Source organism: Maylandia zebra, linkage group LG5 (genome assembly GCF_041146795.1).
Source record: "Maylandia zebra isolate NMK-2024a linkage group LG5, Mzebra_GT3a, whole genome shotgun sequence".
In the NCBI taxonomy this organism is placed as follows: domain Eukaryota; kingdom Metazoa; phylum Chordata; class Actinopteri; order Cichliformes; family Cichlidae; genus Maylandia; species Maylandia zebra.
Window position 1 is genome coordinate 37,904,804 of NC_135171.1, and position 18,648 is coordinate 37,923,451.

General features: G+C 39.7%; 2 protein-coding genes across 11 annotated transcripts in view; one reads left to right on the forward strand and one right to left on the reverse strand.

The window, feature by feature from the left end:
• The window catches only part of LOC101470492 (serine hydroxymethyltransferase, mitochondrial), a 99,849-nt gene that overhangs the window by 44,334 nt on the left and 36,867 nt on the right, over window positions 1-18,648 (reverse strand). For 2 of the 10 annotated variants that reach the window (XR_001342316.2, XR_013098707.1), the window contains 2 exons: window positions 13,480-13,679; window positions 13,271-13,409 (listed from right to left, as the gene is read on the reverse strand). The exons of 1 other annotated variant lie outside the window; for it this stretch is intronic. Coding sequence is in view for 7 of the 9 variants with exons in the window: in XM_076884308.1 (XP_076740423.1) it covers window positions 13,142-13,409 (268 nt within the window). In the remaining 2 variants the exon portion in view is untranslated. Of the gene's footprint in view, window positions 1-10,962; window positions 13,410-13,479; window positions 13,680-15,204; window positions 17,450-18,648 lie in introns of those variants that run through there. 7 more of the 10 variants (XM_012918196.4, XM_076884310.1, XM_012918197.4 and 4 more) reach the window with 5 other exon arrangements.
• LOC101470204 (cytochrome c oxidase subunit NDUFA4) lies at window positions 1,760-10,748 on the forward strand. Its single transcript, XM_004547678.2, has 4 exons — window positions 1,760-1,968; window positions 5,122-5,207; window positions 7,560-7,623; window positions 10,557-10,748. Exons 1-4 carry the CDS (start codon window positions 1,927-1,929, stop codon window positions 10,611-10,613), a joined length of 249 nt encoding a protein of 82 aa, XP_004547735.1. The 5' UTR covers window positions 1,760-1,926; the 3' UTR covers window positions 10,614-10,748.

The window sequence follows — 18,648 nt, forward strand, 5'->3', positions numbered from 1 at the left end:
CTCCCGCGGCAGCAGTCTGATAATCCAGATGTATTAATGAGTTGCATACAGAGATGATTTTGTAGAATTAGTTAAAAGTAGAACATATTTCATATCAGATGACACAGGAGCAACTGAAAGTTTGCATTTTCTTTTTCTATTTTCAAAGTTGAAAGTTTTCATATACTTAGTGTAAGTGCATATGATGCCTGATCTGATCATCATCGTCATCATCTGTTATGTTCTTCAAGGCTGCTGATTCTCTTTCCTTATTTGTAGGTCCTTCATCAGTTTTAGACTGTTCATGAATCAGCAGCAGTTTTTTTTAATTCATTGTTATATTCTTCCTCAACATATGTGCAGGACCTCTACTATCATGCCATCTCAGCGATTTCACAAAAAAGTAACAAGATGAAGCCAACAAATGTTACCTGAAATCAATGAATTCTTCCCATAGATTCTATAGATTTCTACAGTTTTTTCAGAGCAGAGCTTATCCGGTGCCATCGTTTTCATTGCCTTTACCGTTCCAAACGGTTTTAAGCTTTTAGAGTGTAACTCTGTCCAACCTCAGTCCAGCTCATTCAGATTAGCACAGGTGGTTTTAAGTCCAAGACTCCGTAGTCCAGGTTTTAGTAATCAGCAATTAACCTGTGTTTGGGAAAGCTACCTTTTAGGCCTGAATGAACTAATGTGTATCCAGGCCTACTGTTAACATCTGAACAAAAACTCATGCTTGTCCTTTCAATTCTGTGTTGACCAGAAATACTATTTCAAAATAAATCATCTGGCAATTATGAATGTTTCTATCAAATTTCACCGAAATCAAAAAATTAATTATCCGGACATCTCAAACCAACCTCATGAGGGTGGTCTAAGTTAGAACTGATATAAAACAGTGCTGAGATGCTTCTTTATGTAGCATAGTGGTAGATCCACTGACCAACATATCGTTAGCTTCATAGCATAAGTGCCTAAGTCATTGACTTAGTCAAATGACTTAGGCAATTATGCTATGAAGCTAACGATATTAGTCTGGCATTACAATAATGACACTAATGTGGCTTAAAATGCAACCACTTTGCTGTATCGCATGATAAATAGCACCTTAAGTAGGTAATTGCAATGACCTGTACATTTTGCAGTGCACAGCATTTTGATGTTAATTAAATTAGGTCGGAAAATGCTGTTAAGAAACCTGTAAGGTCTGCAAGTGCTGCATCGCCGACTAATCAATTGCCATTATCATGTCCGGGACAAAGGTCTCGACCCGAGGGACGTGTTGGATTCTGCCGTTTCTTCTCTCCTCTTCGCACAGAACAAGGTGCTCTGCAAAAGCAGCACAATTTTATGGCCACCGAGGGATGATTTTACAGTTTAAGAGTAACGGCTACCCATAAAAATAGTGGCTCATCGTTTCAGAAATGACAATACATTGTGAAACTAGCCAGCACAATGGCTGTATTGTTGGTGTGCTGTCTAAACATGAATCTATTATAGCAACACTACTGCTGCACCTTCAGGAGGAAATGTCTGGGTAAATGTCTCTATCTGTTGCATCAAAAAAAAAAGTGTTCAGAATCTGCAGTTTTGTTGTTGTACAAAAAAACACTTTAGGACACAGAGTACTCAGTGAGCCTCAGTGGAAACATACAGTGTCCTCAACAGATGTCATTATGTGGATTAGGACTGTCTCTCCCGCTCTGCTCCCCTCCTCCCACTCGCCTCTGACCCTCTCATTTATCCAACACGAGGGCGGGTGGGGGGGTGGAGAGACGGGATAGACTGGCAACAGGTTTCGCCACACTGGCCAACATACTGTACTTAAGCTAGCAAGCACCTCTTTGTAATAATCTGCAGAGATAGAGAGTCTCTTATATGGATATCTTCATCAGCCTTTAACTGTCTTTTTTTTTTGGTGGATTTGTTTGTGGAAGACTTATAAAGATGATTAAAACCATGTTTCAACATGCGAAGAAACATCCAGGGGTAGGTTCCGTCATTCATTTATCTTTTATATAGTCAGAGATTTATAAACAAGGCCTAAACAGCTGACTGTAATTTTAGACTGGTGTTTGCTAACAGTTGCACTTCTAAACTGCAAGTCACTGAAAAAGAGACACAAAACTGAAAACATGACAGTGAAGAATGATAGAAGAAGATACATTTGAAGCCAACCGTGTAAATGGCATGAATAATGTGCAACACTGCCTCGACGCCGCTGAGAGCAATATGTTACTGTGCAGCTTAAAGCGTGGCACTAGAATACCAATTTGCAACTACAACTTATGTCTTAAAAATGCAGTAAAATACTGTCTACAAGACATACTAATGTTATTAATTAGTAACTGAGTCCCTTTCAATTTCACAATGACAGCTCAGAGATTACAGAAAGCTTCAGAAAACTAATAAGTGGACCTTAAAGTCTGGATTCTTTTGTTACAACAATTATAACTCCTTTCCTGATCAACTTGTTTGAAACAAGTACTGTGGCAGTGTATAATTACGCTGGCATCTTAATTTGCTTTACCAACATAATAAAATGAAAGCAGAAGAAAGACACAGAAGCTGTCTTTTTTTCTGCTTCAAAGCTGTGCTGGGCTGACCCAAATTTGAGGATTGACGTTGTTGGCTTGGCAGTGCACCAGAAAAGTAATAAGGGCAGCGTCAGTATCGAACCCCAGCGAGCATAAAACATTTCCTATATCGGTCAGGCTGATGGTGAAAGGTGAAACCCTCTGCTGCGTGGCTCGACATGAAGAGATCAGCACCCGGGAATTGGACAGCTCCCGGCACACGACAGTCTTCATTATTTTCTTGGTGTTTGTTTGAGTGTCAGCGATAAAAGCTGACCTGCTTTGTTTGTGTTTATATGTGCTGCCGCTTCAGTGATGATCTAAGCGAGGCATCTGCAGTAAGATACAGTGTGTGTGCAGCGCACAGCGTGAACCTTTTTTCAAGGTTATGCCAAGTTCATCGAGATCTTACTTGGAGAAAAAGCAAACAAAAAACATGCAGCGTGGGCACACTGTGCAGTACACGAGTAAGACAACATGTGCTAGATACACAAGGAAAAAGTCTGTTTTAGTTGATGAAAACTGACTACAATCCTACTGACGCTCAGTTGTGATTAAAAAAAACAAAACTGGAAATACTCACTGGTTTCAGCTCGTTAGCTTACAAATGCAAATCAGCATCTTTAGGTTTCAGGCTATTGATGATCAAACAAGAAATATGGAGATAATTAAGATGAAACACATTTGACAACGTGTTGACAAGGATAATAAAGAAAGGTGAGAAATCATTTAATCTTAATTGATAACGCATGCAGACGACTAGTTTCATGTTAGTGCATAATTTCTTAATTATTATGATATTTGGTTAATTGGCACCTTGGATTCTGGGTGATATTTAACATGAATTAAGACAAAATATTAATAACACAAGCAGGAAAATAATCTGCAGATTACCATTTGTATTAACTAACTGCTGGCTGCAAAACTATTCAAACTTCATTTTGACACATGGACATGAGGACCAAAAGTCTATAAAATGCTCTGAATGAAAACGAGAGCGTAGCCACGGTGATGTCACTCCTGATTTTGAATGACACCAATACTGTTAAACTATAAAGGCAGCTTATGTAGGGGAGAGCAGTGTGTCATGATTTATGAGAGGAATCATCATCAATTTGCAAATGCTGAACACACTTTAATGACCACTAAATCACTGTGAATTTTGCTTTCCGCAATAATTAGTTGATACAACAAAACACATCTTTCAGCTTTTCAAACTTTTTTTTGGGAGACCTGTAATTTTAATGTGGCTGTCTTCTGTTCTTTAAATGTTCTATAGGCTGTAAACAAAATAGGCGTGACAGTCAACACAAAATATATTTTTTGTGACATTTTTCATAGTGCATAGGTATAGTTTTTCCATTTCAAAAAGATTTATTTCTTACAGTTCTGTGAGATACATACTGGACTTGCAGGATAGAAAGAAAGTATCAATACGATACCGGCTGCCGGCTTTGGTATCAATTCTACTGATATTTGGATTTAAAACTTAAAACTAGTACCTGAAACCATGAAAGTCTTTACTGAGATCACAAATCGAGTCAGCACTGGATTCGTTTTCTCAGACTTTTATACAACGGCACTTCATTTTGAAACCAGAACTGTCAAATCCTGCTAACTAAAGCCCTTTTAAAGGAACTTCTGCAATAACTTCCCAAGTCTATCTATCATATAGTCTATGCTTTAAAGTAGAAAATATCAAAGTTTTATCATCACCAGACTTTCTCCTAATCAACAACAAGGCAAGTGGCAACGCAATCAGACAGAAGACAGATGTCGAGATACAGCTGAGCAGAGACATCCTTCAGTTCAACCTGATCAAACTGTCATCTCTCTACAGCTTGACTAGATCTGTGTGGGCTGCGAACAGCTGTTCGCCAGTGGTGTGACTCTCCCTCTCCATCTTGTATACACAGTATCACACAGTAATATTAGGAAAGTTATGCCTATGTAGTGCTGATAAATAGATGCGCCATGGTGAAGGGATTGTCACACCTAAGCTTTGGGTGTTTAGGATGACATCACATTTCCTCCCCCTTCCCCTTAATGTACTTTTTAAAATGTTTAAATCCCATCATCATCACCTCTCAGGATATCAGATAAATGTGTCTGCATAAACACATTCATGACTGTGCGTCTGAGAGCACCCACTGGGTGTGTAAGCTCATTTTTGTGCACATTTGTGTGAGTGTATGCGTTAGGTGTGCCTCCGCCTCAGTGTGTGTTTGTGTTTCTGTCACTCACTGTGACAGGTATAGCGTTATAGGAGGAGAGGCTGGCACACAGAGACGCGGCAGCTCTCTCTTCCACTGCGTCCTTGCCCGTTCAACCCAGGCTGACAGTGAGCTGCCTCACACATGGCCTGGGTCTCATGCATATGGAGGAGGGCAGGGAGAGGGAAAACAGGAATAACAACTACCAGTATATGTGTGTGTATTTCACACGGGCGTATGTTCATGGTACATATCACAGCCAACCACTTGATGGAATGTGTTTGTTTACCACCTTCTGTCTCTGTGCTCTGGGACTAATGCAACCCTCCTCTCCTCTACTGTCCTTTCCTCAGTTAATCCCTCAATTTTTCTTCATGACTCTGGGCATCACAGGGGCCTCTCTCTACCTGATCCGTCTGGCAAGAGGGCCGCATGTCACGTAAGTTTTCATATTGTTTGTCTGCACACCGTAGGATTCTTCCACTTTGCTATTGCTAGTGTGAGTTTACAGGTTTTGAAACGTTGGCTGATTAAAGCTTGATATCAAACTGCCTGGACGGTTTGGTTTCAATAGCTGGTCCCAGTTTTGATCTGGGTCTCTGCTGACATGACATACTCTATTTTAAAACATAAAATCAGAAAGATTTGGAGTCAGCAAGTGGATGGAATACATAAAACGCTATCACCTCTGAACCCCAATGTCACTTGTATAGATGTGTTAATTTCTAAAGTAAAAAGAACCAAATGTAACCCCTGCTTCTCTTTAAATGTTAATTCGCTACTACTTTCTGCTGCTGAACTCTCTTAAAGTCATTATGGATTTGGTAAGACCCCTAAAAAGTTCGAGAATAATTCAGTCAGCTAAGTATTCAAAAATTGGTAAAAATTGTGGCGATAACAACAAAGAGGTTCTTAACCACCAAGGATCTGAAAATTAGGTCCAAATTACTGCGACATAGTCAGACAGTCAGAGTCCATCTTCTACCAAAGCCAATGTTCCATATCACAATTTGAAATAAAGTGATAAAAGATCAGAAACAACATTTTTTCAGTTTTCAGTTTTACTTGTCATATGCAAGTTAGCACAGGGTCAACATCGCAATGAAATGTATTTGACGAGCAGAAGACAGTCACTCAGCAGAATGGTACAGTAGAAGAAAAAAACCAGGTACCATCTTTGCCCATGCTTCTCCAAATTTCATGACAATCAATTCAGTAGCTGAAATTTACTCCCGTCTCAGCTACTTGTTGAAGCCAAACTACGATTGACAATGTCTTCATGCTTTTAATTTTCACAGTCCAAAATCTGATAAATCCCACATGATCATTACAAAAATCAGTGTCTGAAGGGTAGACAAATAAAACAAATAATTTGTGTCACAGAGGAAACACTCCACAGCTGGAAGGAATAGTGGATTAAAATACCAGGATCAGAGTCATCTTCAAGCCTGATGAAGGACACAAGCCATCTGTTGGTCAAGTAAAACAGTTGTTCTACATACGACCAGTGTTGTTGGAGTTTTGACTTTTCCAACTAGTCACCATCAGCTTGCAACCATTGGAGAGCTGGTCAAACTTGGAATTACTTTGGTTTTAACAACTATGAAACCTGTAGGCCAACAGACCTAAAGAGCCCCTCCTCATGCAGCCTCTAAATTAACAAAGTTCAAAGACCAGAGTTCTTATTCTTTCACTTAGTCACAGCCACAAAAGACCCAAATTCAACTCTAACTGCCCAGTTCCTTCTAACATGAGTCTTAGACAATTAAAGTTCATGACACAACATGGCCTATTAAACAAAACAGAAGTTCTCACTTCAGCATCATTAAAATCCAGCCACACATGTTTAAACATGCTATCCATGCAAGTTTAAAGTATCTTAGAACTTGAAGTGATTGAACAAAATTGTCTGAAATTACCTTAATCAAGACTACAAACTCTCTCAGCTGAATACAAAGGAGCATTTGCTAAAAAGCAAGTTCTTAAGCAGCGACTTTGTATGGTTAATGCCTATTTGCTGGATGGCTTGTGTTTATTTCCAACTTTAAAAACCAAAAGGATATTTTGCCGAGTGGTGCTGAAAACACAGAACTGTAAGTATGCACTGATTTCAATACGAGTATCAAAACAAGGCGTAAACACTAAGAATAAGACAATTTAATCAGGTAGCAGCATTAAACTGTCATGTTTTAGAACTGCACTAACCGCACTGAACTCGGTGACCGCTCACATACAGTAAATGTTCACTGCTCGTGTCCTACTTTGAGCTACACAAACCCACTTGTTCTGAGGGTCAGCCATAAAGCCTGACCTCATCACCAGCTGCAGACACTACTGTTGGTGGTAATGGAAAGCGAGGAGGGGAGATATGCTTTCTCTGCCATCGGTCTCTCTGTCTCTTTGTTTGTGCTTTGGCGGTGTGACGTGTTGCCGGAGGGGAGGAGGAGGAGGGATGGACAGTCACAGAGGAATGCTGTGAAATCCAGACTTTGGTTAATGAACAGAGGAGAACTGCCAAGTCACTGGGATGAGTTCACCTTATCTCATAATCACTCTCTCTTCTCCCCCCAACTTCTGTCTCCATTCGGCATCCACATATTTATCTTCTTTTGTCTCCGTCCTTCTGTTGCTCTGTCTTTCTTTCCCTTGTTATTTGTTGCATCGTGGTCTGTTACCCTTGTTTAAGTCTTTTTCTCTTTACCTGCCTTGCTTTATGCTTATGTTCTGTCTTTTTTCTCCTTTGTCCTGCTCCTCTTTATCCTGCATGCCATGAATCTCTGCACATTTGCAGCCTCTGGGATAAGAACAACAACCCGGAGCCCTGGAGCAAGCTCGACCCAACCTACCAATACAAGGTGACTATAATCCCATCACACACCAAGACCACATTTGCACCAATCATGCCAGAATAGTAATCTAGACAAGAATGGCATTGTTTCACTCATTCACTGAAAATCTCACATTTATCATCAGCTTAAAAATGACCAAAATAGATTCTGACAAATCAGTTCTGGCAAAATGTCAAATACATGACGCTGCTTCCTGGCTTTCTTCACATCTGCTCAAACAAAGGAAAACAAAGTGTCTCTCAAAAACAAATTAAAGCAGATGGAACCAGGAGCTTTTAGTGGTTGGTAATAATTTGCCTTACCTCTGAACAAGGCCAGAGCTCCAAACAAACTAAAGAAAATATAAACAAAACTGACCCAAAATAAAGCAGAAAAACAGCCACTTGACAGGACCCACTAAAGAACATTTGGATGATATTTTTCAGAGAAAAAGAGTGTTTTCTTGGGGCTTGAAGGCTGCGTTGCACGCTAGTGGAATGAAAGTCCCTGCAGACAAAAGGTCAGGACATGGCATGTTTAATTTTCGATAGGAAGGCAAAGGTCTCGCATCGAAATTCTACTGAAGTCCAAACAATGATCATAATGAGGAGGGTGAAGTGAGAAGGGATGAGGGGGGAGGTGAGGGTTTTAGTGGCAGACCAATCAAGAAAAATACATGTGGAGAAAATAATCACTGCCAGTGATTTCACGGCTGGAGGTCTGAGAAGCGTGCAGGACACACACATGCACTCGCACAGTATTTATTATCCATGGCATATGCAAACTAAGGGTCGACCGATTAGTTTTATCAGGGCCAACGCCAGTAGCAGTTAATAATCCAGAGAATGATAACTGATATTTGGAATTTAAATCAATTTGCAGTGAATGAACATTTCGGTGTTCGGTGAACAACACAAAATTTTATTGGTATTTACAGTAAAAACTGCAAACTTTTTTATTCTGGACGAAGTTGTTAAGAATGGATTATGTTGCCAAAACTGTTTATTTTATCTGAGGAAAAGGTCTCGCTGCAAAATCTATTTTATAGTTTTCTTATACTACATTAGCCACGTTTGCCAGATCATGCAGAGACAAAAAGGCTGTGCAGGATGTGTATGAGCAAAGAAAGATAGTGGTGAGATATGTGGTAGTGACAGATGGCTTCACATCAGGAATTAGGGGGTGGGATTACATCAGGTACTGGCTCTTAGCTAATTTTTGTTTGCAGTGGTGATGGACAGGTTGACAGATGAGGTCAGGTCAGAGTTCCCATGAACTATGATGTTTACAGATGACCTCATGATTGTAGTGAGGGTAGGGAGCAGCTGGAAGAGAGTCTGGAGACATGAAGGTATGCGCTGGAAACAAGAGGAATTAAAGTCAGAAGATGCAAGATAGAATATGTGTGAGAATGAGAAGGAAACAGGTGTAACACTGAAAATGCAAGGAGCAGAGGTAGTGAAGGTGCATGAGTTTAAATACCTGTGGTCAACCATCCAAAGCAAAGGACAGCAGATGAGAGGTGAAGAAGAGAGTGCAGATGGGGTGGAGTGGGTGAAGAAGAGCATAAGGCTGGGATTTGGTACAGAAGGACAGCAGAAGTGAAAGGCAAGGTTTGGCGATGGAGATGGAGGAACTAACAAAGAGACAGGAGACCAAACTGGAGATGGGAGGTTTGACAAGATTAGGTGTGAGCACATCAGAAGGACAGGATGAGTGGTTTGGAGACAAAAATTACAGAGGCAAGGCTGAGATGGTTTGATCATGCGGAGCGGTGATGGTGGGTATATTAGACAAAGGATACTGAAGACGGAGCTTCGAGTCAGGAGAAAAAGAAAGACCACAGAGAAGATTGAAGATCCATGGATGTAATGAAGAGCAGAGGATTGGTGTGACAGAGGAGGATGCTAAAGATGTTGTGAGATGGAGGCAGATGCTTCACTGTAGCAAACCCTAAAGGAAGCAGTCGAAAGTAGAAGAAAAATCCAAGCAACAATGACAGCGTTGGGGTGCATGTAGCCCATGAACGAAAGTCAAGGGAGTTTCACACCCTTAATTTAAAAAAAATAAAATAAAAACAAAACAAACATATCCGCTTCTGATCACTCACCAGAACTGCTTCACAGAGCTTATCTTGCATAGTTCCCATTTCTGTATAGCTGTATATCTCAGATTCCTGTGAAGTTATTTATTTATAAATACAGAATATTTATTTCATATTCTGTATAGTTTTTCATATTTATATCCTGTTCATAGCCTGTACATAGCTTGTACTCACTACAGCCTGTACATACTTATAGTTATAGAATATTCACAACATACCTCATACCGTGTATATTATAACATAATAGACCCATTTCTGTAATATACTTACATAACTATATTATTGCTAATATATATTGTAATATATCTATATCACTAAAGCACTTCTGGATGGATGCAAACTGCATTTCGTTGCCCTGTACCTGTGCATGTGCAATGACAATAAAGTTGAATTCTATTCTATTCTATTCTATTCTATTATCTGTGACGTAACCTGCAGTGCTCATTGGTTACACAGCACTCTGATTGGACAGTGGAATGGAGAGACATGTTTCTCAAGAGCACAGATTGGCTGTGATATACCCACCTCTCAAAGAACCATGCCTTTAAGTTGATTTACTTTATGTGGAACTCGGCCTCAAAACTTAAAGAAAAATGATTTGGCCAGGGCAATAATCTGCCAACCCCTACAGCAAACTGTTGTCCTAAAAGCATCAGTGGGATGAAAATATAAGAAAAAAAATAGACAGAGGTCACAGTACATGGTAGTGTTTGTTTATACTAGAGGGTGAGAAGTTCTAGGCTTTTTTTGGTTTTTATATTCCCCTCTGTTTTTGTAAAATGCTATCCTAAAGACGACACTGATGAATTTAATTTAAGCAAAACAGATTTAAATGTATTCCTCCTTCCTTCCGCAGTTTGTGGCCATCAACACAGACTACAAGAACCTGAAAAAAGAGGGACCTGACTTCTAAAAGGTCCTCCAGGCAACTCCAGGGGCACCAAGTTTAGCAGGACCTCCTGCTGTTATCTCACTGATGTGAAACTTCTTTCTGATGCTCTCTAATATACACTGTGAACAAAAATAAATAAAGATCACATGAGACAGATGACTGTATTTTTCGTGTTGTCATAAAAAGTGTTGGTTTATCCAACTGACATACACAGCATTAAAAAAAATCTTTCAGTGGACTTTAAATATAAACATTAAGTTTTTTATTCTTAAACGGCTTAAATAATAAGCACGAATCAATCTGTGATAGTTTTATCATTTTTCTTTCTTGTAAGGGCACTTTAACTAGGAGGTCAAAGGTCAGGGTCTTACTCTGAAATTCATCTCTGAGGCTGGAAGTGATCCAGCCTATTTTCTCAAAGCTGCACATATCACACATTTGCAATGTTGATATGTGCAGCTTCATGACTTCTCACCCTACTCTGCATTACAACATAAACATGCTTGAGACATAAACAATTAAGCAAGTGTGTGTTTCATGCCTTCTAACCTTTCTAACACACTAACTTAATGATGTGATATAAAGTAAAGTAACATAATGCCAAGCTGTTATCTTCTTTTTTTACCAAGTGCTTTGCATCATGCTTATTGTGTTTATGCAGATGTATTTCACATCATGAAATGGAATAACACACCAAAAAACACAGGATCAGCAACTTCCTACTACTTAAAACATACACACGCAAATAACAATAGGGAGCTTCTGTCAAACAAAGACCTTATGATGGCAACAAGAATTATTTATAATAATAATAAAAATAATAATAATAAACAGATGAGCAATTTACACTTTATTATGCACCAGGGTTTCATAGATGAGAAACAATGGAGCCAAAAGTAGATGGAAAAAACAAGAAACAGTGGACATGAGCGCCCAAAACCTGCATTCTTTCTAGTGGCCAGCAGGAGGAGAGGTCCGGGGTTAGTTATTTAGTTATTAAGCAGAAGATTTTAAGAACAGCATCCGCATATAGGAAAATTTTAACACAGAATTCCACTCACGCTGTTGGTGTTAATTAAACGGTTTGTAAAATTGTTACATACACTATAAGCTTCTAATATTTGTAGCTGACTTTTCTATTGAACTTTTTCATATTCTATAAAAACAAAAAAACAAAAAAACAACAACCTCCAGACAAAAAATAATATTAGGCTCATCACTTCACAAATCTGCGGCTGATTGGATAAGTAAGCCACACATGGACACATGCTGAGAAATGAACTTGCAGATAAAGAGGACAGAAATAGAATCAATCATGAGAGACTAATGTTTGTGTGGGTTACTGAGCTCTTAAACCAAGTTTCTGTCCCAGAAAGATGCCGTCCAAAGACACAAAACTGTTTGATCACTGCGTGTCTTTTAAAGACCAAAACCACATTTTTTTTTCAAGGTATGGAGCAGGAAAAGGACACTCAGAAGCATTCGTTTCTACAAATATGTCTCCTGCTGGCACAATTCTCCCCTCTTGGAGAGTTCATTGAATGATGAATGTTGTGTGTCTGTGTGAGTCTACATGTGCGTGCGCCCTCGCTCAGTATCACTGGCCACCTGACAACATAAAATCCCGCTCTAATGGCACACAACCTGTCTCAATGACAGACCCCTGGGTTCTTCTAATACACTGCTTAATAGACAATCTATGTTCCAGACCCTGCATGGGTCCATTTATGTGAGTGTGTCTGTGTGTGTGCAGCTTTTAAACAGTAATATGCTTTCTCCAACAATGTGGTGACCTGCCCTGTGGGTATTGTCTGTTGCTGGGTATTGTGTGTGTGTTTGTGTCAGATGCACAAAACCTGCTGACAGGTAATCAGCTGGGCCAAAGTATCACACTGGGGCATAATCGCAAGGTCACACACACAGACACACACAGGGGGGACAGTTATTACCCAACCTGAACAGCTTCACAGGTCGCCGTGATTGCACTGCCTCTTTGCGGTAATATAAAACTAACACACAGAGGCGAGAGCAGCTCACTATGAAACAACTTACTAATTAGGAGTAAAAGCTTCCTTTTATAATCTATTCTGATGCCATTCACTCCCTCCTTATTTACTTCAAATATGACTTTTCAAAAACATCACCTGCACCCTGTTCCTTCACAAACATCATTTTTAAGCTCTCGTAGTCTAATAATACGCTTTCCTTGACTGCTTTTTAGCTATTTTCTAAACTCAACAGAAGTCAAGGCAACACTGCTATTTAAGGAGGACTATAGAGCTGAATTAGTATATTCATACGGCTTCAAAACTCAGTGTGTCACGGCCCAGCGGCACGAGGGAACAAAGATGGACACGGGTGCAGAAACCAACCCGGAAGCGAGACGGTAGGGAACAAATGATTTATTTCCGCCCACAGGCAAACAAAAGCAAAAGCAAAGCGGCGCCACCACACTCGTGGCGCGTAGGATTATTTACAATAAAGAGGGCGACCTAGACACCTCTAGGAGACGGCTGAACAGCAGAGGCAGCGGGGAGGTAGAAACAGGACTAGGCAGGGGCCGGGGCACTGGAATAAGAGGAGATCACGGTCAGTGGGATCCAGCAGACAATCAACGATCCTCCACAGTTGAATTGAGTTGCCTTACTTGGTTTCAGGTGGAGGTGACAGGTGGGGCGGAAGCCCGGAAGCGGTCGAAGCGTGGGGAGGCAGGCAAGTGAGTGGTGGGCCGGCAGGCCACGTCGTGTTAGCAGCAGGCGGCCCAGGTCCAGGAAGGCGGGAGTGAGGGAGACAAGATCTCCACTCCAGGTGCTACCTCTGAGGACAAGAAAAACAAGTAAGACATCACACAGCGTCTGACAGAGTTATGATGCTCCACTCGACTGACATGGGGATAGCAGATACTCAGGCGATGAATGGTTGAGAGCGCAGGTCTGATATACTGCTGGCATGATTGCTCACAGGTGGTCAGCCAGGGAGGAGCAACCGAACTCCGCCCAAAGGAGGAGGGGCCACTGTCGGAGACCTGCAGGTGCCCACCCAGACCATGACACCGTGTCAACAAACCCAGGCAATCCTTTTCCATAACTGCAAACATGAATGCAGACATGCAGCCCCAATCAGACTTCAGAAGGCAATGAACTATGGCAGCGTGTGATTAAGATCTCTGCTTCACAAACACAGGTAGTGCTGCTTTTCCATTACATAAGTTGATGTGAGAGCTCTCATCAGCGAAGCAGAATGAGACAGACTTATGAAGACCATCTCCTCCTCGATTAAATCGTCTCTGAGCAGATATTTTTAGAAGAGGATTAATTTTAATGGCTGAGATAAGAAGTAAGTTGTGGGTGGAGAAGGGACAAATAAATAAGTAAATAGGACATGCCGCAAAACAGGAGGCATCGGTGGTGGTGGTGGAGGGTAATGTGGCAGTTGTTGCGAGGCCCTGGGCAGATCCACTGATCTAGCAGAGATAGAGAGGCCTTTCATGTTTTCTCCCAGAGCTGGAGTGATGTAAAAATCAAAGAGAAAACCAATGTTTGTCTTTAACGCCTCTCCCTCATGACCTTTCATAAAGGAACAGGTTGTCAGTTTAAATGCTGCATTTCTACTTTTTTTAGTTTCTAAAAAAAAAAATGGCCAAAAGGTGAATAGAAAAAGGATATAAATTAGATTAAAATTAAATGGGTTATGTAATTCCGATTTTTATTAAATTTAACTACAGACAGACCTTTTTATAGCAGAGATCTTTACCAATACTCGAATGCATCCAACTTTATAACAAGTATCATATTGTCTGCAATCATACCAGCATAATTGTTATGTAATAATATCATTATTATAGCAATACCATCCGTTTTTGTTCCCCAGTGTGCACAACAACAATCAAACCCAGGCATGTCTGAGAGTAAGAGCCTCATAACAGCCTTTGATGACAATTTAGGACCTAAAAAGGAGCCACTTCAACAACCTCTAACAAATCTCAGTACTTCAGGTCTCCACCCAGCAGTCCTCGTAAAATGTGAAAATATGTTGATGGTGTCATCAAACTGCGCCTGTTTTGGAAGACTGTTGCGACGTCGGTCATATGCACCTGCAGTTGAATGTTAGCTGTTTTAATTTTTTCAGAAATCTCTCAGTCAGAACATGCTATATCATGTTTAGGTGGAAGCTAGCAAGCTAACTTCCTGCTAACTTTGGATGCCTGGATGTTAAACTTAATTGTTACATCTTGTAAAGCAGCAAAGCTGACCATTTTATTAAAGATTAAAGAATTTAGACAGTTTTTAACTCTCAGTGATGCCACAGTGTTCGTTAGACTTTGGGAGCTGAAGCAAATGGAGTTTTGGACCCAGATTACTTCCCGAGGCTCCTGACTACGGTAGCCATAATGATCCGAAACCCCATCAAGCGGTGCAGCCATTCGTAGCGTACCAAAGTTGTACTAAAAGATTTGACAGATTTTTTTTAGCATAAGGTGCACCAAATTATAATTTGAGAAAATCAAAGAATTTTAAGTGCGCCTTATGGTGTGAAAAATACGGTTTACAGAAGAAAATAATAATAATAATAATAATAATGGATACTTTATTGATCCCCATGGGGAAATTACTTGTTTTTCTCTGCATTTGACCCATTCACTCAGTGAAGCAGTGGGCAGCCCACTAAGCAGGCGCCCGGGGAGCAGTGTGTAGGGACGGTACCTTGCTCAGGGGTACCTCAGGGTAGCCGTTAAGTGGATTCGAACCGCCGACCTTCCGATCATGGGGCGACCACTTTACCTACTGAGCTATCCCTGAATATATCACAATATATATTGTTACTGCACATGCTTCAAATTACATTGCAATATGGATTTTAGGCCATATCGCCCAGCCCTACCCACATGCAAACAAAAAACACCACTTGAAACCTCAATAAGATGTTCTGATTGCTCTAATCAGAGCTGCACAGATACAGATGAAGATCCACTTCAAGAACTGAATGTTTATTTCCAGGTGTCATTGACTTTAATGTTGTGACTGATGAATTTATACAGAGTTTTTATACAGCCTATACTGAGTTTTCATATGACTATCATCAGTAAATAGAAGGAGAAAAAAGTTGTATTTATCAACTTCACAAAACAATACCAGTAAGATCGAGTATTATTAAATAAACTGTAAGTGTTTATAGAGACACAATGTTTTGAAATAATTTTGTCTAAAAGGCAAAGAAAGCTTCCCTGCAAAAATCAACAAAAACAGGATTTTATTTTAATGTAAAGGAACCAATACAGTTAAACCTTTAAGCATTTTATTCACACGCATCAGCTGGTGATATATACACATGATTTTGTATTCCAGTCTTTCATATGTTATAAGAACATCGCCTACAATGATGCGTTATTGAGAAGTGTGCAGAGCTGACCTTTATAACATCACAAAACCACAACACAGTCGAGCTGCTTGTGAAGAAAGCTGAAAAGAAAAAGCAGAAAATGGCACATCCCACCAAAAATACAACAATGCACAGGTAACATCCGCTCTATATGAAACTCTGAATATGCCAGCAGCAACTTTATAATGTGGTGTATGAGAATAGCTCCCACTGTGTGAAAAGCAGGACAAAGAATTATGCTGCATTGGCAGTCTGGCTCCTTGAATCCCTCTTCACTTTAGGAATGAGAACAGCTTCCACTGCGGTAAGGGTGAAAACAAAAACAAAAACAGGTTTCAATTACTGGCTCCCTGCTGCAGGTGTGGGAAAATATTTGTTTATTTAAGGTCAAGGTAAAAAGGAGAAAATCTGTGTGTAAATCAAGTGTAACTGGCTCACTTAGAGAGCACTCACTGCCACACCGACACACGAACAGAGGTTACATGAAGAGGAAGTCATAGACAATAACTCTCTGCCTTGCTTTTTAGACTAGCTCAACTGATCCTTTGTATCTGTTTTCTGAAAAAAATAACACAGTTTTACTCTTAATTAATAGAGCACCAATTCAGTGCACTCACTGTATTGTCATCAGGGTCATTCAGTGTCAATTGACCAAATGCTTACAGCTTGACCATCTCTGATTTCGTTGATCTTGATGCTTTGATGTACAGTAAGATAGTGAAATAAAATTATAGTAAATGCATTTCATCTCTTGTGGTGTTTTATTATTTCTGCAGCAAAAGACTGTTACTTTATGGTAGATCTGAGAGGTCAAACAGACTGCAAATTAAGAACGCACTAGCAAATCAAAATACATAAAAGATGCTGAATAAAACAACAAAAGTAGAAAAAAGGCTCACAAAACACAACAGAAGTGCTTCTACGGACACAATAATGTGATGGACCAGTGTGGAAGTGACAAAAATCAAAAAAATGCAAAGGATTGCCCTGAGACACGCTTATAAGAAGCAGAAGGTTCTTTAACTTTTGTGGGTTTTTTCTATTTCTGTTGTGTTTTTGCTTCCTGTATATTGCAGTACATTTAGCCTCTCAGGGTCACCATAGTACAAGTGCATATATAATTTAGCCAAGTCCAAAATACATATTACAAAATAATCTGGACAAGGCAGGAAGTAGGAACTTATGAACTAGGTTCACACAAGGGAACCTGGAACTCACAGAGAACAGGGCAAGAGCGACGCAACCTAGAGGGACAATGCGACAAAGGGCAAGGGAAAGATGAGACAAAATATACACACACAGGATAATGTGGGGACAGACCACAGATGGAACGTAGAACAGAACCAAAAAACAGAACAATGAGTCCAAGTCCAAACAAACAGAAAGACTGGTAAGTCAGGAGGACAATTTCCTGAGGTGAAGCCAATCAGGAGGCCAGCTGGGTGGCCAACGACTGAGATGGAGGCTTTTGTTATTGCCTGTAAACAAAAATATAAATAACTCAAATATTCATATTGGGAAAGTGACACAGAACACTTTCATAAGTTCTGATACTACCAGACACCAAATCTATCAATGAAAGTGAAATTTAAGTTGTTAGATGCAATTTTTTTTAATTACAATGTTTTTGCAGGATACTCTTTCCCCCCCACCAATTTCCTAGGTTAATGTCTTTGTAATATTCAAATCAGATGAACGGTCTCAAAGTACCATTTTATGGTACTGGGTACACGTCATATATGGTGATCTGTGCTACACATTTCAACAGCTTTTCAAAAATTCTAGTGTAGGCTGTACTGTCAAATTTTCAAGCAAATTCAAGCTCCCACAATTTTATGCAGAATTTCAATTACACTTTTGAAATTCCATAGTCCTAAAGTCACAGTTTGGCCTAAAACACTTCAATGACATACCTTTAGTAGGTTGTACTAACTAATATGGAATGACCCATTATTATAATTGGCTATAGGTTAACAACTGTATAAGTTGTTTTTTTTTATGTTGTTACTATATCATATGACTATCATTTGTAAGTGGACACAGCAGAAGTCAAAAAGAAAAACAGATCACAAAGCGTATAAAAATGTACTTTAAGAAGTGATTTGAAGGAAGTCAATGATTATGCAGCTTCATTTCCTTTGGTATGCTGTACCAAAGTCTAGGGGCCCTGATGGCAAAAGCAGAACCATCTTTAGATTTAAGCCTAATCCTTGAAACACCCTGAAGGGCCAAACCTAATTACCTAAGGCCTCGAATTAGCTCAAAGGAATCAACTTTTATTCCATTTAGCTTGGGGCCAAACTCATATGTATGAGCAGAAATTTGTGCCATCAGAAACTGAATTTGAAAAAGTTAAATTTGAATTGCTTGGATTGAATCTGAATTGTAACTTGAATAAGTGCTTTTAAAAAACTGAATACGAATTAGCCTAATTTGAAATTCAATTTATTGGTTTGAAAATGATCATCACTAAATTGAAATTGAATTTTATTTTTGAAAATGAATTCATTTGCTTTGAAACTGTATTTCATCCTTTAAAAATTTAGCTCTCAAATAATTTCAGATTCACTTCTCACCATTCAGTTTCAAACGTAGTTCCAAAATTCCGTTTTTTGGGACTTACATCCGGTTCCGGTTCAAGAGTAATGAGCGCAGATTAATAGAACTACGTTTTACT

Bases quoted from the DNA above. Each gene is read 5' to 3' on its own strand.
- LOC101470204 (XM_004547678.2), top strand. From the start codon at position 1,927: ATGATTAAAACCATGTTTCAACATGCGAAGAAACATCCAGGG. The intron at 1,969-5,121 runs GTAGGTTCCGTC...TCCTTTCCTCAG, and splicing joins ATGCGAAGAAACATCCAGGG to TTAATCCCTCAATTTTTCTT. The intron at 5,208-7,559 runs GTAAGTTTTCAT...GCACATTTGCAG, and splicing joins GCAAGAGGGCCGCATGTCAC to CCTCTGGGATAAGAACAACA.